The sequence below is a fragment of the Colletotrichum fructicola genome (genome assembly GCF_000319635.2).
Source record: "Colletotrichum fructicola Nara gc5 chromosome Unknown KSG_Nara_v1_contig03, whole genome shotgun sequence".
Lineage (NCBI taxonomy): Eukaryota > Fungi > Ascomycota > Sordariomycetes > Glomerellales > Glomerellaceae > Colletotrichum > Colletotrichum fructicola.
Genome location: NW_027094053.1, coordinates 5,311,771 through 5,334,934, shown reverse-complemented (window position 1 = coordinate 5,334,934; position 23,164 = coordinate 5,311,771). Strand labels below are relative to the sequence as shown.

At 54.2% G+C, this 23,164-nt stretch overlaps 8 protein-coding genes across 8 annotated transcripts; 4 read left to right on the top strand and 4 right to left on the bottom strand.

Annotated features, from left to right (window-relative positions):
- Positions 1-774: 774 nt before the first annotated feature.
- Positions 775-1,680, bottom strand: dapA-2 (4-hydroxy-tetrahydrodipicolinate synthase; the record flags this gene model as incomplete). Its single annotated transcript, XM_032022968.1, has 1 exon — positions 775-1,680. One exon carries the CDS (start codon positions 1,678-1,680, stop codon positions 775-777), a length of 906 nt encoding a protein of 301 aa, XP_031880239.1.
- A 1,042-nt stretch (positions 1,681-2,722) lies between these two features.
- FUB8-7 (Oxidase FUB9) lies at positions 2,723-4,209 on the bottom strand (the record flags this gene model as incomplete). The annotated part of the gene is made up of 7 exons (XM_032022966.1): positions 2,723-2,798; positions 2,854-3,184; positions 3,244-3,318; positions 3,370-3,552; positions 3,621-3,855; positions 3,921-4,023; positions 4,082-4,209. The coding sequence occupies 7 exons, from the start codon at positions 4,207-4,209 to the stop codon at positions 2,723-2,725; spliced, it is 1,131 nt and encodes a 376-aa protein (XP_031880243.1).
- A 3,166-nt stretch (positions 4,210-7,375) lies between these two features.
- On the top strand, positions 7,376-8,992 carry prnB-3 (Proline-specific permease; the record flags this gene model as incomplete). Its single annotated transcript, XM_032022965.1, has 1 exon — positions 7,376-8,992. The coding sequence occupies one exon, from the start codon at positions 7,376-7,378 to the stop codon at positions 8,990-8,992; it is 1,617 nt and encodes a 538-aa protein (XP_031880242.1).
- Positions 8,993-9,399: 407 nt separating this feature from the next.
- On the top strand, positions 9,400-9,831 carry flK (Fluoroacetyl-CoA thioesterase; the record flags this gene model as incomplete). Its single annotated transcript, XM_032022964.1, has 1 exon — positions 9,400-9,831. The coding sequence occupies one exon, from the start codon at positions 9,400-9,402 to the stop codon at positions 9,829-9,831; it is 432 nt and encodes a 143-aa protein (XP_031880253.1).
- An 888-nt stretch (positions 9,832-10,719) lies between these two features.
- Positions 10,720-12,231, bottom strand: NOP13 (Nucleolar protein 13; the record flags this gene model as incomplete). Its single annotated transcript, XM_032022963.1, has 1 exon — positions 10,720-12,231. One exon carries the CDS (start codon positions 12,229-12,231, stop codon positions 10,720-10,722), a length of 1,512 nt encoding a protein of 503 aa, XP_031880241.1.
- Positions 12,232-14,428: 2,197 nt separating this feature from the next.
- STS1 (Tethering factor for nuclear proteasome STS1) lies at positions 14,429-15,464 on the top strand (the record flags this gene model as incomplete). The annotated part of the gene is made up of 2 exons (XM_032022962.1): positions 14,429-14,507; positions 14,617-15,464. 2 exons carry the CDS (start codon positions 14,429-14,431, stop codon positions 15,462-15,464), a joined length of 927 nt encoding a protein of 308 aa, XP_031880238.1.
- Positions 15,465-17,379: 1,915 nt separating this feature from the next.
- Positions 17,380-19,056, top strand: RHM52 (DNA repair and recombination protein rhm52; the record flags this gene model as incomplete). The annotated part of the gene is made up of 3 exons (XM_032022961.1): positions 17,380-17,387; positions 17,454-18,118; positions 18,170-19,056. The coding sequence occupies 3 exons, from the start codon at positions 17,380-17,382 to the stop codon at positions 19,054-19,056; spliced, it is 1,560 nt and encodes a 519-aa protein (XP_031880247.1).
- A 3,176-nt stretch (positions 19,057-22,232) lies between these two features.
- CGGC5_v006286 (uncharacterized protein) lies at positions 22,233-22,727 on the bottom strand (the record flags this gene model as incomplete). The annotated part of the gene is made up of 3 exons (XM_032022960.1): positions 22,233-22,477; positions 22,557-22,620; positions 22,674-22,727. 3 exons carry the CDS (start codon positions 22,725-22,727, stop codon positions 22,233-22,235), a joined length of 363 nt encoding a protein of 120 aa, XP_031880246.1.
- Positions 22,728-23,164: the final 437 nt, after the last annotated feature.

Sequence of the window (23,164 nt, the reverse complement as noted above, 5' to 3'; positions counted from 1 at the left end):
ACTTTCCAACAGAGGTTGTTCATCCGGCCCCCAACCCTGACCGTTGCCAACGATGGAGACACTCAACTAAATTGGACCCATCCCCGCTGCGTTGGGCAACATGGCCATCCGCATCGATGCAAATACTGGGGTTATCGCTCGTCTTGACCTCAACGTGCTCCGAATGGCGTAATTATGACGGCGATCACCTCCTTTTGGATAATGCACAGTGGTCGCATGTGGGTTCCTGACACGACATGCTGCATCCTGGACGCTGCATTCTGCAAGAGAACTGCAGCTTGAGATGTACTCTCATTCGATCGTGGCCAATTCTGAGATGGCCCATGAACCGCTGGTGTTGCCTTCTTATCACTGCTACTCGATCACTTGGTCATATCGGCTACATCTAGATCCAAGCATACGCTCATACTCGTTCATGATAGGAACCAGGGAAAACCAATTTGTCATGGTTCGCATACCCACGGAACGACATGGAAGGGTGAACAAATGGATGACCACGGATCGTCTCCATTGGCTTTGGTGTGCCAAGCTTGGCGGCTGAGAAAGAATGGACGCGTACCGATGTACTACTCTCGGTAAGTTGCTTCGACCCATAGACGCAAACCTTCATCGGAGGTGGTATATCAGTATGGGTATAAACGGCACATGCTCAGTTGACATTGGAAGAAGGAAGATGAAGCCCGATCATTCACCCATAACTCAAGTCAGGTCAAGTTGCACCAAAAGGTAAACACATTAGATCAACTTTCATTATATTGTGCGATCTATTGCCGCTTATGCCACAACATCAACGCCAGCGTCCTTCAACAACCCAGCCAGCTCTTTCCGTGGCTCACCCTCGAGGAGCGCAAACGGCTTGCGCAGGCCGCCAGTCTTCCACCCTCGGAGCTCCATACCAGTCTTCACTGCCGAAGCATAGTTGTGCGATTCCAAAAACTTGCAGATGGGGAAGATCTTGGCCCACAGCTCCCTGCCCTTCCTCAGGTCCGCATCCTCGGCGACAGCTTGCCACAGCTGGCTGGACAACTCAGGAATGATGTTAGTCGCGCCCCATACGGAACCCTTGGCGCCGGCAGCGAGGCCATAGAAGGTAAGAGTATCCCAGCCGTTGAATGCGGTGATACGGGAGTTGGTGGCAGTGCTGAAAATCAGCTCCGTGAGAGCGGGGCCGTTTCCAGAGGTATCCTTCAAGTGTGTGACGCCAACCTCGGACAGGGAGGCGATCTCAGAAGGAGATAGTGTGACACCGCTGGCGGAGGGAATGTTGTAGTAGACGATGGGGAGCTTTGAAGCTTGGTGGATCTCGCTGAGAAGCTCGCGGAGCTGAGCCAAGTTGGGGGCGTCGTAGAAGGGGGGAACGACCATAAGGGCAGTAGCACCGACGGAGGCGGCGTGGACTGCGTGGTCGACGGCGCGGACGGTGGAGAGGTCGCCAATGCCGGCAACCACGGGCACGCGGCCGGCAGCGGACTTGACGGTCTGTTCGATCAGGATCTTGCGCTCCTCGGCGTCCAGTGCGGTGAACTCGCCGGTGCTGCCCCCGGGAACAAGACCGTGGACACCTTTGGCGATGAGGCGTTGGATGTGTTCGTCGAGCAGCTTGGTGTCAATAGATTTCTGGTCGGGGGTGAAAGGGGTGGCAAGGGCGACGAGAACGCCCTTCAACTCTTGGGGCGCCATATTGGTTTTAGCTTTTGTTGTTGTAATTTATGAAGAGATGATAGAAAGACCACAAAGCGGTTTCAGATGATAGAGTATTGATTCAGTTTTGGGCTGGGTTGTTCGTAAGGAGAAGGATATAGAAGTGTTCCGGGTTGGAGTGTAGCACTGCGCAGATGCCAATGTCATATATGGAGCTGATGAAGTGGGTTATGGAATACGGACCTTTCACATTGGATGGTTGACAAAAGTGTTCGGGATGTCTTGCTCTTTGCAAAAGTCAGCTGCACCAGCTAACTAGCCCCTCCTCAAAGCCACTGTCCGGCATCGCAATGCGGTCGAACTCGAGCAGACCTGCCTTTCCTGCCGCATTTCCTGCTCAATCAAACTAAGAACTTGGGGTCTGAATGACGATAGAGGAGGGGTAGCTGGAGGCACACGAAACGGCGACGCGGGGCAAGTGGGTCCCGGGATCGGAGGTGCCTCCGCGATGATTATCTTCGATAATAGCGCGGGGTAAGCCCGGCCGCGATGTGGGTCCCCGTCGCGGAGACCTTCCTTCAGAAACTGGCCACCCCAAAGTCGCGAACCTTACCTGCATACGACACGAAAGAGTGGGAGCAATCGTGGTGCATCTTGACAGCATAGGCTTTGAATGTGAAAGTCAAAAGTCGCTTTGTAGTGGCTCGTGACCTACAGTGCCATCTCGGGAGCAATCCCAGCTTGTTGTCCCCACTGTCTAAGGTCTGGCGCGTTGTGCACCCTTTTGGATAGATATCAAGCAATGTAACTAAATCATCTGACTTGCATCATTGGCTTCATTTCCTTGCATAAGTCTATCCATGTGTTCTTTCCTGTAATTGGGAATGTCCATGTATGATTGAATTGGCATCTTGTCCTGAATAATAGATAACGATTGAGCTTGTCTGCAATCAACACTACTGCTGATCGTTCAAATATTATGTGATCGGATCAAGAACTGCTTTCTGAAAAAGTACAATCAGGAATGAATTATGAAGTAGTATCTATGCTGTACTCGCTACACCTAATGTGACCATTGCGCCTAAAGCTTTGCCAGAACTCCACTGCCGTTCAAGTACGCCACATGACCCCTCGAAATCTCCTCAATGGTCCGCGTTCTGTGCGACACAAAAGTCAGCATGGCTGGATATGGGAGAGGAGGAGTGGACTTACCCTGCAAGGGCCATCGCAATCTTAAGCTCGTACTGAAGAATCTTCAGCGCAAGCTCGCAACCCTCCTGGCCGTTGTAAGCCAGACCCCAAATGGGGATCCTTCCCACGAAGCAGTGAGACGCGCCAAGCGCGAGCGCCTTGAAGATATCGGTTCCGCGTCGGATACCACCGTCGACCGCGATGGGAATCTTGCCCGCGGCCACAGGTGCGCAAATTCTCAGCGCATCGAGGGTTGCAGGAACGCCGTCGAGCTGTCGGCCACCGTGGTTGGAGATGACAATACCATCGATGCCGTACCGGATGGCCATCGCTACGTCGTCGGGGTTGTACACTGGTGAACGTTGTGATTAGCTTGTGATATCTGTTGCCATCGCATTGCCGAGTACTCACCACCCTTCAACCAAATTTGGAGCTTGGTGTGCTGCTTCAGCCACGGGATCGCGCTGTCCCAGTCAAGAGAGGGGTCTGAAACAGTTAGAAATGCCGACCACTATCTCTTTTGGCACTCATCCCTACCGAAGTCATGCTTGGAAACAGCCTGCTCATCCTTGATCGCGCCGCTCAACTCGCTCTTTCCGTCAGATAGGAGATTAGGCCATTCAACGCCATCTGGCAGGGTAAAGTTGTTGCGGTACTCGTTCAAGCGGCGGCCAAGGAGTGGTGTATCGACAGAAAGGAAGATGGCCTTGTATCCGGAAGCTTTCACAAAATGTCAGCATGTCACCGCCTCGCTTCCCACTCATGAATGTGAGAGGATGTCAACATACCCTCCGCTCTCTTCAGTATTTGGATTGTCGTCTCGCGGTCTCTAAGGACACACAGCTGCATGACATAGGGATTTCCCAGCCCTTGTGCGGCCACATTTTCCATAGACTCCGTCGCATATGAGGAAAGGGCCATGCAGATGTTCATCTTCGCCGCAGCCCGTGATGTCGCGGCCTCGCCGTCTGGGTGCGCCAGCTTGTGCATCGCTGCGGGGCTGAAACCGAGGGGAAATGAAACCTTTCAAAAGGGGATCAGCGGAGTTTCTTGAAGAGTCTCTGGCGGCGACGGCGACAGATTAATACCTTGGTGCCGAAAATTGTCGTGGAAAGGTCAATGTTGTCGACGTTGACGAGGATGCGAGGGAGGATCTTGTAACGGTTGTATGCCTCTTCGTTATCCTTCAGGCTGTCGCATACAAATCAATGTCTACTTCGCTGAAAACAAATCTCATTCTCCAACTTACGTGACAAGATCCATGGCGCCTTCGTTGTAGTAGTCCCTGTACATCTTAGGCAGCTTCTTGCTTCCCAACTCCATTAGGTCGCGGATGGTATGGACCTTGGGGTCCCATGTTGCGCCGCGGTTCGCCATTTTGGTATGAGGTCGTGTGATCGATGAAATGCACAGAGATGGAAAAATCGGCGAAGTAAAGCGAATAGTCTTCTTAGACAGCTGCAGTAGAATCTTGTCGTAGAAGAGGAGTATGCGAGGCAAGTTCACGATGAGCAGCAGCGGAGCTCCAGAGCTTCAATAAATTTACTTTACCCCAATCTCCACGACCTCCTAGCTCAAGCCGTCCATCATTGACCTTCCTGCCTCGGTGGCGGTGTGTATTCCGCATTCCCGAAATCGGGGTCCTGCTCCAGATCCCTTCCCCTGGGGTTCACACATGCAGGGTGTCATCAGTCGCGTGCCGCCTGAGAAACTCGGCCGAGCAACCATCTCACTCTCAGCGAATAATGTGACAGTCATTTCACGTTTGGAGCTCGCCAAATTTGGCAAGTAGCTTTGTAGATACCAGATCTAGGCTGCATGGCTTATCTTAGACCCGTGGGGGTGGTGCCAGTTGATTTGGGGTAGCTCGCGGACGCTTGCCCAAACTACAACCAGGCATGTTGACTAGACCCTGCTTCGAGGCGCATTGAATCGAGCTGGCCTATCAATGACCGCCAGAATGAGGAAAAGCTTCAGGAAGCCTCTCGTCCCGACTTACTTTTGGGAAAGCGAAAGGAGCTCAAGCTTACGGCCTGCGTGTGCATGAAAGCTGTCGTGGGGTCTAGATGTGTGATCCACTTTAAGTTTGAATTGAGAGAGTCGCAAGTCGAAGCGCCAAAAGCGTGAGACTAGCCTCGGCGGGACCTTACTCTCGAATCGATATTGTTCTTGTATTTTAGTACGTAATGTGTGATTCTGTTTGGGGCATGCCGCCGATGTAATGGCTGCTGAGCTTCCTGATTTTGAGACGCCCCTACGCGACTGACGGAAGAGCTTCCGACTTCTGAATCTACCAAATGCTTGCATCTTTAATGATATATCAGTTGTGATCGGGAGCTCTTCCGATTGTCTCGTTGTCACTAAATTTTTGGATTCACACACAATACGATCTTGAGAGCTTCGCCAGAGGCCGGCTTGATGTCGTCGAAGCCACACACCGTCATTGCCTTGTGCTTGACTGTCTCCTACTCCAAAGATCTCATCAAACGACATCAATACGCCTGGCCTCTTGGACGGCATCCCGCATCAAGCCTGAAAGCCCTGTAATAACACGAAGTTTCATCGGCGTCTTCGCCTCCACGACGAGCAAATCGGATGATGGCCACGATCCCGCCACCACCACTGTCGTGACACCAGAGAACATCGACGAAGAGCCTAGCCCTAAGGTGGAATACACCACGATGTCCCAGGATGGGCTAACACCGGTACACTGCGACGTCGGGAAAACATATTCAACTTGATGAACCTGAGTCGAGGGGAACGAGATCGACTTTCTGCTTGGAGCACGCTGGAATAGGACAACACATCTGCCGATATATGAGGAGCTGTGCTCAGATGTCTTCAGTCGGCCTCAATGGCTGTGGTAAGGCAGCGTCTTTGATGTGGCCAAGCTCATGAAGATCCGCCGCATTCACGAGTGTATGGGTATTTCTGCTGCTATCTGCCCATTCAGTGAGTCATTCTACAATTTCACGAACCTCCCGTCGACCGCTTCAAGATCAATTCATCTGACGTCTTGTATCTTCAGGCTTTTCAGTCATGATTCCCGTCGACACGAGCCATCGCCGGGAACATCCTCATCCTCAAAGCCACCGAGCGAGACCTCGGCGCCGCCGACATGACCCTCGCCGAAGTAGCTGAGGCAGCCTAAGATCGAAAAGGCTTCGTTGACAGCCCCGTTGGACGCGGATTCCACCTATCAAAGTATCTCAATGGCAATTTGCTTGGCATACAGTCATCATCGGCGTCAAGCCGCGCATGAAGGAGGGCATCCAGGGACCTATTACAGTGGTTCCGGAAAGCTCTCATGTTGGCGACGACTACCCAGATCGTTAAGGAGAAACTTCGGTGACAAGGTCACAAGACTAGTACTGTGACAAGCCTATTCTGAACTTCTACATTCAGAAACGCTCGCGAGTCTATGGAAGCTGGTGACGAATACGCTATCAATCCCATTATTTTAAAGCTCACGCGAGTTAGAAGGTAAACATGAATTAGAATACAGACAAACGCAATCAAAATACTGACTCTTACAAACCCCTGCTCAATGACTCCGGCGTCAGCTGTTGAACCTCAGAGTACTTCACTTTCACGGTGCCGCGCCAGTCGATTTGTTGTTTGTGGGATGCCGCCTGCTCTTTGCGGACTTCGGACTTTTCCTGCGCCATCTCGCCGAAAGGCGTTGGTGACAAAACAACCAAGTCCCTTTTCTAGCAGTGTTTGCATAGCGCGATTTGTCTGCACCTCCTTCGCCTCGGTCGTCTTGGTAGCTGAAGTTGACCTTCCTGTGGAGTTGTTATCTACGCAGGCCATTCCAGCCTTCTTGTACTATCCCATGGCCTGCGCAGAGAGCCTTCAGCTTTTGTTCTTCTTCTTCCCGCGAACATCCACAGAGATGAACTTGCCCAACTTCTTCAATGGCCAGTCAGCAGTTCAACGATTTGCGTAGCACAGAACTTGATAAAGTATTAAGTCACAGTCTATATCACGTACATCAATCCTTTAGCAACTCCTGCATGATGCATCTGGGGAACCAAACACTTGGTTCTGCTTGACGTGCGCAAAACGCGGGGGAACCCATGTTGGCCCCGTAAAAAGGGAAAGTCAACACGACGACAACCCTTGGTTTCCCTTATCAAGACTAGCTCTTTCAATTAGTTGCGTATCAATAGACCAGATTGCAACCTTGTTACTGCAGATAGCAAAGATATCCATGGATCTGGATTCAGCGCCAAGGCGCATTTGGAGATAGAGACATGCGTGTCGCCTGACAATTTCAGCTTGTTGCCATCACTAACACCAATATGGTCGAGAATCACACCACGGCTTTGATCAATGAAACTTAGTGCCAGAATGGACTGTGCTTGGATAGTAACGCTGAGCGTGGATTACGACATTGAAAAGATATAAAAGCCAAGCATGCTTCCCTTGAAGCCTTCATGTCCTCTCTGCTACCCAGACCCCATCCAATTCAGCCCTGTTCACTCCTAGTCTCTCGCAACAATCGACAAACACAATGTCAGATTCACCATCACATCCCCCAATGTCAGAGAAGAAAACAGCCGTTTCCGGCTCAGCCCTCGAGCCAGTTGAATCCGTCCACGAGGGCCAAGGCGAACAACATGGCACAACACAAAGAGGCCTCAAGTCGCGCCATGCCCAGATGATTGCCCTCGGCGGCACCATTGGCACAGGTCTCTTCGTCGGCATCGGCCAGGCCCTACACATGGGCGGCCCCCTCTTCGTCCTCATCGCCTACATATGCATTACCCTCCTCCTCTACGGCGTCGCCACCGCCACAGGCGAGATGTCCTCCTACCTCCCCGTGCCCGGCTCCTCCGTCGCCTACTACGGCAACCGCTTTTTCTCCCGCTCCCTGGGCTTCACCCTCGGCTGGGTCTACTGGTACATCTTCTCTATCACTGTCCCCGCTGAGATCACCGCGACCTATATCGTCATAAACTACTGGTCGCCGCCCCTGCACATCGCCGTCTGGCTGACCCTCATCGGCCTCGTCATGGTCGGCCTCAACTGCTTCCCCGTCAAGGTCTACGGCGAGGCCGAGTTCTGGTTCGCAAGCATCAAGGTCTTCGGCATCATCGGCCTCCTCATGCTCTCCGCCGTCCTCTTCTTCGGCGGCGGGCCCTCCCACCAGCCGCTCTGGTTCTCCAACTGGTCCGACCCGGGGCCCGTCAAGGAGTACATCGTCTCCGGCAACTCGGGCCGCCTCGTCGCCTTCCTCGCCACGATCACCTTCTCCGTCTACGCCTTCGCCTTCGCGCCCGAGCTCCTCGTCGTCACGGGCGGCGAGATGGACAGCCCCCGTCGCAACATCCCCACCGCCACCCGCCGCTACTTCTACCGCCTCATCACTTTCTACATTCTCGGCGCCCTCGCCGTCGGCATTATCGTGAACTCGGAGAACCCGAACCTCCTCAGCGGCGGCAAGGGCGCCGGCGCCTCCCCCTGGGCCATCGGCATCCGCGACGCCGGCATCCGCGGCCTCGACTCCGTCGTCAACGTCGTCATCGTCCTCTCCGCCTGGTCCGCCGGCAACTCCTACCTCTACCTCGCCAGCCGCGCCCTCTACTCCATGGCTCTCGCCGGCAACGCCCCGCGCATCTTCACGCGCTGCACAAAGTCAGGCGTGCCCTACTACGCCACCGCCGCGAGCGCGTCCCTCTCGCTGCTCGCGTACCTCAACGTCGCCTCCACCGGCGCCACCGTGTTCAACTGGTTCGTTAACCTCATCAACACCGGCGCATACCAGAGCTGGATCTGCTGCTGTGTCGTTTACCTGCGCTACCGCAAGGCGGCCGACGCGCAGGGTGTCGCAGACGTGCCCTTCCGCTCGCGGTTCCAGCCATACTCGAGCATCGTTAGCATCTGCGGGTTCGGGGTGTTGCTCGTGGTGAACGGGTTTAAAGTCTTTCTGGACGGGCAGTGGGACACCTCGTCGTTCCTGACGTCGTACATTGGCGTTGTCATCTTCTTTGCGCTGTTCTTTGGGCACAAGTTCACCGTGGGCAGGGGCGATGCGTGGGTGCGGGATCCGATGGACGTGGATCTGGTGAGCGGGCTGGACGAGGTTCTCGAGCAAGAGACTCCTGCGCCGCCGAGGACGAAGTGGTATCAGAAATGGAGGGTGTTGTTTGAGTAAATTGGAGATGTGAAGGGATATTTTGTATGCTTCCACCCATCGAGGTATCTAGGAAATTGAGAAAAAGGGGGTCGGATTCTATCCGTACACTTTCCCCCAGCTTCCGAGTCGTTGAAACGGCCCGTAGACCTCTCATAACTTCAAAATTCACCGTGCAATATCTTCTTCGATGCCGTTTCCTTTGGGGACTTCGCACATGATTCTCCTATGGTCTGCTAATCTGGACACGGGAGGCTTCCCCGGTGCCGGTCGACCGGATATCCGATAGAACCGACTTACCCATGAGCATATAACGCATTTGCCGAAATGTCTCCGCCGCACATAAACGTCTCCTTAGTTCACCTCCGCCATAAACTTCATACAAAATCATGCAACGATATTTCATCGGTTCATTCTCGACCTTCAGGATGACCACTTCCACCCTCAGCATCGACACATCCTCCTCCGCGAGCTTCCGCGTCAAACTTACCGACCTCGCCAGCGCCATATCAACGGACCCCCAAGACGAATTTCTCCCCGTCTTCGCGACCTCCCGCCTCGTTGCTCTGATGGAGATCGCGAGCGCCCGGGTGCTCAAGCCGTATCTGGAGCCTGGCCAGCTGTATGTAGGGGTGACTGTCGGCGTCTTACACACCGCCCCCACGCCTGGCGATGCCTTGGTGACTGCCGAGGCCACATATAAAGCCAAGGAAGGGAAAATGTTCGTGTTTGATGTTTTGGCCTCGAACGAGGGCGCCAGGTTTGGTGCGGCGGTGCATAAACGGGATGTCGTCGACGCGCAAAGGCTTCTGGTTGGGGCCAAGAAGAGGGTTGCCGATTCGCCTTCACAGTCGGTGTGACAGGTTGTCATGATACATGCTAGAAGTAATGAATATGACCCTTTTTGTTCAATGGCTGCATGGAGATAGAAACTGCATTGAGAGCATGATATGTCACGAGAGATGTCCTCTCTTCCTGCCCCCCTATGAATACTTTGGCTTATGAAAACAAGATAACCGCCCTTTTCTATTTCGTATTATACGTCGTGTTGGTTATAATGGTGGTATCCACGATAAGTTTGAACCGTTCGGCAGGCGTATAGCCCGGGATCTGAAGCATTTGTCCAACGTAGCAATCCCAAAAGCGGCTGTGGTAGATCACAGATGTGAAGAATGGCTCCTCATCTCCATTCCCGAGCAGCCCCCTGCAAGTGGTGAGAGCAGATGATGTGAAACCGCGCTGGGAGGAACAAAGTGTGTGACAATATGATGGGTCTTAGTATCTGGACGGACACTTTCAGCGACCTGTCTGGGCGTATACTTTCGGCTCATTTGACGGATACTTTCAGCTCACTTGGCGGATACTATTAACCAACTGCGGATACTTTGCTAACGGAGCAGTACTTAAGATATATTGACTTGCATCACTGCTCTTTTCATACATGAGATATAAAGCTGTTCCGTTAATCTTACTGCTCATCACCGCCCGCCCAGATAGCACAATTTGGTATAACTACATAGAACAACATTTAGACTATCGGTTATTACATTGAAACAAAAGGTGAAAACGATGGACAAAACCCAAATCCGTTGCCGTTCTTGGCTTTAATGATCTGGTAGGGAGTAGATGGATAGTGCTTGCTGTTGGGCTCTGTTCAAGGGCAGATGTGACAGTCACCACACCACACATCAACTAAGTACGAGGCTGAGCAACGTTGAAATGAGCGCAAACAAATGTATTACTTTTATTTAATGAAAGGTGATCTTAGTACCGGTATGCTTGGCCGCAGCACCCGTCAGTCTCGCAACCATCAGATCGTCCTGCGCCTTGAGCTCTCCCGCCGGCTTGGCAGGACGAGGCTTCCTCTCCCGCACCTCTCCCTCCGCATCGCCGCCCTCCTGCTGTTCCCTCTTGGGCGCGCCCTTGCCGAAGCGCTTCTTGTACCGCGTCTGGTCGTCCTCCGCCAGCTCAATCTTGAGCGGACGGCCGAGCAGCTTGTTCACCCACCACTTCCTCGTCTTGACCTTCTGCTCCTCGACCGGCTTCTTCTTCGGCTTCTTCTCCTCTTGCTCCACCTCGTCATCATCCCCGTCCTTCATCTCCTCGTCGCCCTCCTCGTCCTTGCTCTTCTCCTCGACAAAGTCCTCCTCCGTCTCGATCTCCTCCTTGATCTTGACGAACCCCTTGACAGCCCACCCCGCCGACTCGGGCTCTCTGAACTTGACCCATCCGTACCCCTTGCACTTGCCCGAGTCCTCAAACGTCGCGACCTTGACCCAGTCGATCTGCCCGCACTTCTCAAAGTGCTGCTGCACGTCCTCCTCCGTCGTCTTGAAGCTCAGGTTGCCCACAAAGATCTTGCTGCTCGTCGGCACCTCCTCCTTCACCGCCGCCTTGCCCCCAGGACCAGCACCGCCCTCCGCCGCCGTCTCCGCCTCCTTCTTCGGCCGCCCCTCAAACGACCGCGCGTCCTTGATCAGCAGCTTGCGGTGCCCCAGCTCCGCCTCCGTCAGCGCGAGCGCCGCGATCTTGGGCGCGACGTCGTCAAAGTCGACATACGCGAAGCCCTTGTTGTTCGGCTTCTCGCGGCCGGCGACCTTGGTCGTCGGCATGTGCAGCCGCGTGATGCTGCTCTCGGTGATCATCTCGCCCGAGTTGGCCATCAGCCACTTGCGCAGCTCGTCCGCCGTCACGAAGAAGGGCAGGTTGCCGACCCAGACGCCGTGCTCGGAGCGCTTCGCGGCCTCCGCCTTGTCCTCCTTGTCCTTCTTCTTCTTGGCCTCGCGCTCGTCGTCGCTGTCGAGCTTGGGCGGCAGCTTCTTGCCCTTCTTGAGCGCGCGCTTGGCGCGCTTCGAGGGCGGCTCCGGGGCCTCGAGGTCAACTTCGATCTCCTCGACGTTGGCGGCGGAGGACTTGCGCTTCTTGGAGGGCTTGTCGGGGGTCTCGTCATTGTCGGACGAAGCGGCGGCGGCGGCTTCGTCTTCGTCGTCGGTCTTCTTGGACTTGGACTTTGACTTCTTCTTGGGCTCGGGGGAGGCGGCGTCGGCGACCTCCTCTTCGACGACTTCCACCTTGGTCTTCTTGGACTTCTTCTTGGGTTCAGGCGCGTCGGCGACTTCTTCGGTAATCTCTTCCTTGACCTTCTTGGACTTCTTCTTCTTCGGTTCCGGGGATGCGACGGCGACGTCTTCGACGGCGACCTCGTCCTTGACCTCCTTGGTCTTGGACTTGGACCGCTTCTTGGTTTCGGAAGTGGCCATTGTCGATGGTTTGTGAGGTGCGCAAAGGCCTGAAAGTCCCGGTGTGTTCGAGAAGCTTCAATGGCGATCGGTCTGTTGCAGGTCGCGCGACTGAGAATCTTGACCGTGGGGACCCTTTGCCAATGGACTGCCCCGAAATTTTTTTTGTTCTTTCGATTGAGACTGATAACCGATAAGGCGATAAAGAGTGGTAGCTTGGTGGCCCGTTCACCGAGACTGACCTTAGTGGGTCCCCAGGTTGGCCGGGCGGATGTAGCGGTACCGGTGCAAGGTGCATGTGCAAGTACCTACCTTTGCATCTTGCTGTGGCTGCAGAGAACTGACTCTGTTTAATGGTTTAGTGCCAAGCCAGATCCAAGTTCCCATGATGGCTGGGCGATTCCGCCCAAACCACGACTGGTTTTTTTTTCTTCCTTCTCTTCATTCCTGAGTGCAGAGCCCTGAGTAAGCTCCGAGGGAATGGTTCCAATCGAGCGAAAGGAAGAAATGATTACTGAGACTGCGGGTTTAAGAGTTGAGACCATGGTGTCGTGTATGTCTGTCTTTGGCCTGGGCATCCATCCTCACTCACACTGGTCTTGTTTTGATTCAGCTGCTGCTGCAGGTTATCAACCGAATTAACATACCAGGGTTGTTTTATAGTACGTAGTGCGGAAGATGAGCATAAAAACGAGACATCCCGAGGCAACAAAGCGCAATGTAACGTAAAAACGAGATGAGTTAAGTCAGAATTAAGCACTTGGCCCTCCAAGGTCGGTGAGGGGGCATCCACTCGGCAGCGGGGGGTTCCAGGTCTCCCTTTTCAGGGACAGGATCCGAAGTGCTCGCCGGTTGCCGCTCGGAGGTCTCTGTCAGTTGACGGTGCAATGTAGCCGATTGGGAAAGGCAGCCGGAGCAGGCCGGGACACGTCGGCAAGCCGGGCGGCGCTTCACGGCTTGCCAAGGCCGCGTCCCAGCCATCTCCATTGCTGTTGGCATCCGTAGGCCGACACGGCAGCAACTCTCCCCAGCTGAGGGGCACACCGTATCCGTTCACGGCGGCGGGCAGGACGGCAGCTGAGAAAGAAGGCGGGAGAAGAACAGCGACAGTCGAATGAAAAAGCGAAGAAAAAGCGCCTGTGCAGAGACAGGAACAGGCTAAGGCAGCTAGGAGCTGAACCCCACATGCAACACCACAATGGTGCACCATCAAGCCACCACTAAGGAGGCGCCAGCGCCGTCGCCTTGGAGCCCTCCGTCATCCACTCACGTGCGGCCATTTTCTGACGAATGAGACCCGCCAGCCGCCTGGCGAAACCTCCAGCGCCAGCCAACCGCCGCCCCGGTTCCGCGGTACGTACCCTTTGTCGGTAAAAGTACCGCTACCTCTGCAGGTGTACACGATGGACCTCTGCAGCGCTGCACCCTTGCCTTCCCTTCCCGCCCTTGCTGTTTCGGCATTGTAGGGCATCCATCGGGTTCATCAGTCACGCTCGCTGCAGCAGTGGATGCCCACCCCCCCTTGACCGCCTCTGCCTCTGGTTAATATTACAGGCGGCCTGCAGCAGCGTCCATCCACTGACAGAGCTGCAGTGCAGATTCTGGGTGGATGCGTCCAACGGGATCCAGCCAACGCACGTTGCTTGGGTGTGGATGGGGTTTGGCAAGGGTGGTGGCCCACAGGTCACCGTCACCACCTTATCCGTCCAGGTATGTAGCCTGGGTAGTGGGTACGGGTACGTTGGGCCCCCGTCTCTAGCCTAACAAGCACCATTGTGGAAGGCCAAGTCCGCTGTATTCTCACGCAAACCAACCGAGAAACCAGACGAAAAAACGTAAAGGGCCCTTTTTTCCCACTCCTCCTCCTCCACCTCGCTCGCTCGCCCTCTTCCACTGCTTTGCTTTCGCTTCCGTTGCTCCATCTCCATCGCTCCCCTTGACACTCCTCCCAGGCCTTTGCCCCCCAAACAAATCCTCCTTCTTTCCCCTCACCATTCACAACCACAACAACATTCACACGACTTCATTCAATCGCCAGCACCACTTCTGATCGCTTTGCCCGCCGCGCCGTCTCGTCGCTTTCAATTAACAGAAGCTGGCATTCTAGACGTTCCTGGACTGTTGTCGTCGTCGCTTGTCTGGTCGCAACCGTCGTCGTCATCCAGACTCAAAAACCCACCGACACCCGACCGACCGATCGTTCGCACTCATTCCGACCATGAATGTGCTGCTCTCGCCACAACCGCCCCTATTCCAACATCCCCACGACGCAAACCGCATTTCTCCCTCTCGTTCTTGTCAGTATTTTCCCGCTGCCTGCGTTTGAGTGCTTTCCCCCCCTTGCGCTGCTTCAGAAACGGCCCAGGCTTCGCCGTGCATCCCGACCCAACGCTAACCCGAAAACAGTGAGCCCATTTCACAACATGGCCACCAGCCGCAAGCGCAAGGCCGACGAAGATGGCGACGAGATGTCCCTCTCCCCCAGAAGCTCCCCTTCCGCCTCGGCGAGACAGCTCGCCCGACCGTCGAAAAAGGTCCGTTCCAACGAGCTCATCGGCCGCCCTCTTACGCTCCCCCGACTCCTCGAGACTTTGGATCCTACCCAGCTGCGCACCGTCCTCGAGCGCATCTGCGAGCGCCACCCTGAAATCGGCCACGAGGTTGTCACCGGCGCCCCCCGACCGACGGTTGACGCCGCCCACGGCGTCCTGCGGGAGTACCAGGAGAAGATGAAGGCCGCGATACCCTACGGCGAAACCAGCCCCGACTACACCTACTACCGTGTCAAGGCGCCGCTCACAGCCCTTATCGACGCCCTCCTCGACTTCACTCCCCAGTATCTGCCCCCCAACGAGACCCAGACCACTGTCTCGTTGCAATATCTGGACGGCGCCACCAAGATCATCCACCAACTCCCCGACTGGGAGCCCCAACAGTACCGCCACCACAAGGAGAGCGCATACGACGAGATCTCCAAGGCCTGGGCCCTGGTCGTCAACGAGGCCGCCAAGCGCGGAGGCGGCCTCAGCCTGCACACCGGCGGATGGGACGAGACCCTGGCGAAACACCACGAAATCTCTGGCGGACGCATGGGCACGGCAATGAACGCGATGGCGGCGGGAGTGAGCTGGATGGTCACCAACTCGGCGAACGGAGGAGGACAACCCGCAAATTCTACATCGGACCCGAACTCGATTCTCAACCAACTCATGTCTGGAACGTATGGAGCGCCTGTGCGTGTTGGACCATGGTAAAGGCGAGGAGGACGTAATTGGCGATGCATGACGGGCCACGACAGGACCAGATCGGCCCACGGTCGATCGCTTCACTGAACATATCACGACGACTATAACGACGGCTTCTTGGTCATTTCCGACTTCTTTTTTCTCTTTCCACACTTCATTCAGCATGGGACGGCAAAGGGCATAGACTTTTGGTTTCCGTGGACAAATTCATGTCAAAGGCTGGGGTTGGGCGGCGTTTTGTCATTTTTCCTGATTGATGATATCCCTTTCCTATCGCATGCCGCGCAGTCGTTCCCACGCAAGGGACGTTGGGTTCGTTTCATGACGGCACAACCTCTCCCTGCGAACACATTGGGTCTGACGAGGAAATCGAGTCACACATTCCACGTGTAGGTAGTTTTGGTATTTGGAGGGTGTCACACAGCACAGGGGAGGAGGAAGCATTGGGGGTGGCAAGCAATCTACAAACCCTCCCGCTTGGGGAGTTTTCTGTCCAAACACACAAACACATACATAATTATCGCTCTCTCAATGGCGTCTGTCGCAATTTGGTGAGCCGTGTCATGATCATCCAGTCATGGGGTGCAGTCTCGAGTCGTGCAGAGCGGAGCGTCTGTTTCATCGGCGTGAGCCAACTGCCGTACTTACTTAGGTATTCATCGATTGAGGCATGTCATGGCAGCATGAGAAATTAAGAGTATTAGCACCGCACATTGGATACCTGCAGCCAAAAGTGTGTCCCTAGCACCGTTCGCCCGTTTGTGAGTGGGCTAAAAGGACGCATCTGTTTCAACTGCCCACGGCATCGGTGACACGAATCACACGATGGGCAGCCGTCCGTCCATCCATCCACCACTCACTCGTGTACGGTGACTTTTGTGTAAACTGGGCCAAACTTTCCAGCAAGCCAGGCAGGTAGAACAAGGTAGCCCCGTTGCTCCACGCGGCAACCTTCTCTTTCCACAACCTGTGCATCCGATAGTTCCTCACGAGTTGGCTTTCCGGGGTTCTACGATGGGTTTTGTGCCTTCTTCTGACGCAAACCCCCTCCCTCCGTGCGTGCCTGATCATCATCAACCCATAACCAGTAACAAGGTCTTGCCTGTTGTCTGGTCTTTACGTAGTAAGGATCTTGAAGAAGGTTTCCGCGTTCCTTCGTTATTTTATTCTCCCCCAATCGATCGCGCAGCTTCATCTCGCCGAAGATGGAACGAAATAAGCAGCAGGCACAGCGTCACTTGACCCCGCGGTTCGTGCGCTGGAGCCAGGCCTGAAACCCGTGTCGAATGCACGTCTCTCGCCCGTCGTGATGAGATTGGGTTGGGCATTCGGGGAAGGGCACCGAGGAAAGGGCTTCTTTTTTGCCCATCTTCATAGACACACCTGGGCCGTCCCCGATTACGAGATGAGGCGCCGCCCAAAGACTTGCGTCCGGGCCGTCAAGGGTGCTCCAGGGAAGGTTTGGCGGGGTAGGTTTGTGGAGGTCCACCGGCCACGGGTGGCCTTGCCCTTCTCCAACCGTTCACTGTTCGGACGACAGGCGCCAGCGCCGCGGCGAACTCTCAGGCACCGTCAGCGGGTAGAGTACCTGCCGCTTCAGCGCCCCGGGCCTGGGGGAAGCCTTATTGGTGTCCCGTCCCGCCATGGTTGGTGGGGTCCAGGCACCAGGCAGGGGCTTATCTAATCATCTACCTTGTGTGCTCTAGGCACCATACGTCACGTGAAGACCCGGCCTCGACGCGTGAACTGAACGCGCCACCCATCTGCAGTCACAACAGCTCGAACCTAGGCAGCGAGAGCACCCATCAACCTCACAACCCCTCTTCACGCCTGCCAAAGGTCTCAATTGTTTGCCCTCGAGCTGCACTCAAGACCGTGTCGTATATTGCATGCATAGGGAGAATCGAAGCTCACGTTCGACAAGATGCCCGCGTACGTTCATCTCGGCGTCCCCCAAAGCGTGTCGCGACCACCAAACTGACATTCCCTGCACCGCAGCCCGGGCGACCAGCACAGCACCTGGGAGAATCCCTTCGAGGAGCCCCAGAAGCGCATGAGCGAGTACACGGCCCAGGAGATCGCCACCCTCCAGAGCCGCCTCGAGAAGCAGCTCGGCCCCGAGTACATCTCCGCGCGCGCCGGCCCCTCGGGCCAGAAGGTGCACTACATCGCCGCCGAGAAGTGCATCGCGCTCGCCAACGAGGTGTTCGGCTTCAACGGCTGGTCCTCGTCGATCCAGAACATCCAGGTCGACTTCGTCGACGAGCACCCGCAGACGATGAAGATCAGCCTCGGCCTGTCCGTCATCATGCGCGTCACGCTGCGCGACGGCACGTACCATGAGGACATTGGCTACGGGCACATTGAGAACTGCAAGGGAAAGGCGGCGGCGTTCGAGAAGGCCAAGAAGGAGGGCACGACGGACGCGCTGAAGAGGGCGCTGAGGAACTTTGGCAACGTGCTGGGCAACTGCATATACGACAAGGACTACCTGTCCAAGGTGACCAAGATGAAGGTCGCGCCGACAAAGTTCAACGAGGGCGAGCTACACAGGCACTCGGACTTTGCAGCCAAGAAGGAGGAGAAGGCTGCCTTGCCGCCGCCGCCGCCGCCGGTCGTTAAGCAGGAGACGACGGCGGATTCGCTCGAGGATCTTTTGGAAGGTAGGATATGTCCACTATTCCGATTCAGGACCAAGCAATGACAGATTCCAGACTTTGATGAGGCAGACTTCGCGGTTGTTGAGGGCGAGCATCCAGACGAAGTAGTTCTCCCACCAGCAGTAAACAACACAGCAAACAGCAGAGCTGCGAGCGTCGCGCCAGCACCACCCGTACCTCAGCACATACAGACATCCAACAACAGACCTCTGGGCAGGAGCACATCAGCAGGAAACCTAGGCCGAGCTCCCCAGACACCAAACCAAGCACACTCACGTCCCCAACCGCAAGCAGCCTACGGAAACCGCCCTCAACCACCTAACCAACCACGCGCACCCACGAATCCTACCGCCCCGTCAGCTCCAGCAGCCCCGCCGGCGAATGGCAACATGACGACCCCAGGCGGCGGCGGCGGCGGTGCCAACCCCGCCGAGCCAATAGCCTTCTTCTCCGCACGTGCCGTACAGCAAATCCCCGATTCTGCTCTGCAGGGGAACAACACTGACGCTCCTCTCATGATGCCAGCCGGGCAACAAGCCTTCAATCCCAAGGCAGAGAGCCCATCCATACGCAAAACCCCCGGCATAGACCACAACTCCTCGAAGCCCCTTTCACGCAACGGCACGCACGTTCCGCCCACCTCAACACAGCAAGCAGAGACGCCAGCAAAGGGATCCGGATTCACGCCTGTTAGGCCCGCGGGTGCCAGCCCGGCGCCGAATCCGCAGTTCAGTCAGGCCCGACGTATCGGTGCCCCCGGTGGCGCGGGTAGTCCCCTCGCCAATCGTGGCTCATACAGGCCGCCGACGATGAAGAGGCCGCTTCAGCAGGATGGTGGGGCCGGACGCCCTGCTCTGGCGGATGTGTCGAATAATGGCGGTGTTAGCACGGCGTCTGGTGGCGGGCCTGGGCTTGATCCCAAGCGCCAGAAGATGTCATAGAGGGTTTCGAAGGAGGATAGTCATTAGATTTGGGGCTTTTGAGTTTTGATGTCCGGAGCTCAGGGGTCGGGTAATTACAGGGGCATATCGTACGGAGTTTTGGGACGGCCGTGCTGTCGGAATGGGACTGTTAGGTTCAGCGGTAGAAAGATGTGGAATCATGAACTGTTTTCTTGGTCGATGACATGATTATCCGAGTTTCGATGCTGTGCTGTGTTGATGGTGCGTGCGAAACGAGACCGGTTGGGATATTGGGCAGACCGCTCACGATCTGTCAAGCCCGCATGATCGTCAAATAGTCAGTTCCAGGGTCCCGGATAAGCTGCAACGGAGGTTGTTGTCGTGGTGCTCGACCTGTAGTGGGAAACGGCCCGGTTGAGTATATAATGCATCTCTTATGCTGGCTACATGCTCCTCTCTTGACAGCAATCAGCGACACGGTATGGAAAACGACAATCCGGAGGCATTCTTGTCAGTGCCTGGTGTTAAGACATCCTGTTCAGAATCTGGTTGGCCGATGAGCGGCGTTGCAGACTTTCTGTTTGTCTACTATTTGTGGCCTCGTCTTTTCTCGTCTGTGTTGTTTCTTGGGTGTTTGATCGGTATTCGGGGGTTTACTATGTGTGCCGTGTCGGCTGTAAGTTGTCGTGCGACATGAACGGGGATACTCTTTGGTGTCGACTTAGGTTTCACAGGTAGTCGCGAAACACCAAATGACGCTCCTGGAGCTGATCATTTGGCCTTCTCATCCACTTCGAATAGCTTCACCACTTGTTTAAATAATGGCACGGTGAGAGAGCCTGATGTCCCACGTCCCCGATGGGAAGCACGCGTCGCGTCTGATAGCCAGGCGCAGCCAAGGTGAGCAAGGCATCGTCAGCCAAAGAGGTTCCTCACACTGGTATAAAGGCGTGTCCGACGAGGCTTCCTTTTCTTCAAATGTGCGCAAGCAAGTGTTTGGGTAAGTACCGTGGAATTGCATCCGCTCTTGCTACAGTTCAAGTTTGGAGTTGGAGCGGGCGCTGTCTGCTTAGAACACAAGTGAGTTACACAAGGCTTCAACTTCCATACTTCGGCTCGGCTCTGTTTTTCATCTTTTCCCAGTGCCTATTTGTACATAATAATACCCCGTGGCTGGATTTGTGCATGTTTTGGACCGCTGGCATCTTGAGTTCTCGATCTTGTTTGTCGCGAGTGTGGGCGGGACTTTGCAAACTCAGCATCATAGAACAAGCCCGCATTGTCGGCGAAAACGATTCGACGGGTTTATGGTGAGTCTTTATGGGTTTCGATGTGGTCTCATGTTCATGTGGCTATAATACATGACACGTCGTCGTATTTCCTCGGGTTCTGACAGGCAGAATGCGACGGGATCATTCAAGGTATTCTCTGAGTTCAACGCAAACAGCACGAGTCTCTCCGACCATTGGCCAGTCTTGTCTTGGTGGCCTGGTCACTGAAAACCTTTCCATCTTTTTTACAGCTTGCCTTAACATCGTCCTGCGTTTCTTCCTCCTGTGTATTCCTTACGGTATGAGTGATACTCAGATGCTTGTTTCGATGAGTATGAAAAGAAAAGGAGCGACAGAGGCGGCACACGGAGTGAACTCCAGCTTTGACAGCAAACGTTTTCAAAATCGTGGATCGAGTCGGCGATTTCATTTGTTCCCGGACGTACTTCATAATCATGAGGGCCTTTTATAGCAGAAACTCGGCAAAATGAAGGTGCGGGAGAATTCCAGAGGGTGACTTGCGATGGTTGATGATCAGATTGGCATCGCTGGTGATCGTCTTCAGCTTCCGTCTGGGAATTCATTGTTTACTTAGTCCAGGACAAGGTGTCGTCTTGGACATATATAATGATCTTAAGCAGGGACAGAGTGATGATTTCGACAAATGTCTAGGCGGAATCTTGTTGTGAGCTGCGGTGCATATCCAAGCTTCTGGTAATGCTGATGCAATAGCGGTCTTCGGTCAAGGTGCAATGATAAAAAGTATCATTTCTTGATTATCTGCTCGTTCTGGGAGTATTCTGTTCTTTCGTCCGGCTCCCCCTCCTCCTCATACAGTCGGCATACTCACTAGACGCCACCATGATTCTCAAGTTTAAAGACAGGCTCAAGAGAGGCTTAACTAGCAGCTAAGGCTGAAGCAGCACAGGAACGCAGCTAACAAATTTTGTACTTAGATTGCTATTAAACTGATCGCCAGGATGCACTTCTGTGTTCCATTGGTTTTTTTTCGGAGTCGAGCGAGATCGAACGAAGAAGTAACGAATATAATAAGCCTTAGGTGATTTGGTATGTTTCCTCAGTAATGCCCTTTAGTTTCAATGCGTTGTTCTCGCGACTCGTTAACTGCAAAGCCAATGACGGATTTCTTGCGTTTGAGCATTCCCTTGAGGCAACAGCGTTTGTCAATCTACCTCTTTAATACTCAGAACCCCTTCGCTCACTGTCGTCTGCTGATTCCGTGAGTATATTCTACGAGGGGAATATGTAACAGCGAGCGAGCATAAGTCTTGTCAGCGTAGACAGAGAACAGGAGTGTAGGTTTAGGCATTTCTAAGGGTTTAGTTGATGCTGTTGTAGATCTCACTAAATGTGCGCCAAATGATTTCCCGCTTCGTTATCACTATTCTTTGTTACGCTTTATATCAGGATTCAAGTGTACTTGAGGGCTACAAAAGCCAATACGTGCAAGAGGTTGTTGTAACCGAGATGCATGTTGCGATGGGGTTAGTTGATAAACGCTGAGAATCTACCTCATTAATGCCGCGGTATAACTAGTATCCTATATTCCTCCAGGCGCTTCTAGGCTTTTCTGTGCGACCAGTTGTTATCCCTCACGAATACTCAGCTGGCGTGACGCTCCTGGTATCTTGATGGCTCATGGAAAAGAGGATAATTTTCACGAGTATCATTCTCTGGAATCCAATTGACGACAAAGCTAATCGCTCAAGAAGCAGCTCTCATCGTCCTTGTCTTTGCTCCTGCTATGCTACACCACCAGCAGCTGCAAGGGCATGTTTACATATCCAATACAGAAGTACATATGAGCTATGCTATTGCAATCGACATGAAAAAAGCGCAACACCCGCGAAGACATTAAGTTCTTGAACTTATGTACAAAGTAGTATGTGATATCTAGCAGCGCCAGCTTTTGGTACCCTTCAGTCACATTCCATCGTGCTGCTTGACGCCCTCCAGAGCCTTCAAATATCCCAAGCGGTTGACGACATAGAATTCGGAGTCCATCGCGCTCAAGTCGACGAACTCTTCGTCCAAGCTTCCTGCCTTGATGGCAAGAACAGAGGTGGACGCGTCGGGAACGCCGTGGGTGGATGCGCCGCAGTTGTCGCAGAAGTGGCTGTGGTACAGCTTGCCGGAGTCGCCAAGGTGTGGATAGGATCTGGTGATACCTGCAGTTGCATGTCAGAAAAGTACAATGAGAAACTTGTGAGGTGAGGCGGATCCTCGGACACGGACACACTCTCTTACCTTGGGTTATCTTGAAGGCGCTGCGGGGGATGATGACGTTGACGCTGAAGGCGCTTGCAGTCCGCTTTTGACCCTATGTTAGGCTCGGTTGTAGTCTTTGTTTGAAGATGATCTTACTTTCTGGCAAGGCTTGCAATGGCAGACGGCTTTCGTAACGTTGTCCACTGACATGATGAGTTTCGGAATGACGATTGCGTTGTCAGGCTGAACTCACGTTCCGCGGTGTACCTCACGGCACCACAAATACAGCCTCCGGTGACAGCCATCGTTTCTTTCGACACTTGAATTATGAGACTAAAAGATGTGGAAGGGTGAAGTCTCTAATCTTATGAGGTTTGGTTGAACAGACCTGGGATAGGCGAAAATGAATTGATGGAAAGTTTGAAACCTTTTTCGTCTTCTTAGAGCCGTAACCCGTTATTTAATTCACTCTCCAAGTGCAAAATCTTTCACTATACCTTATATTATTAATGAATGTTGCTGTTTGTAAGGTATCGGTGTCATTGTGGGCTCGGGGTTTACTTTGGTGAGCGAAGCCCATCCGATGACAAACACCATGTTAAAGTCAACCTGTCTCCACTCAACAAGATCAAACATGTGTTTCCCCT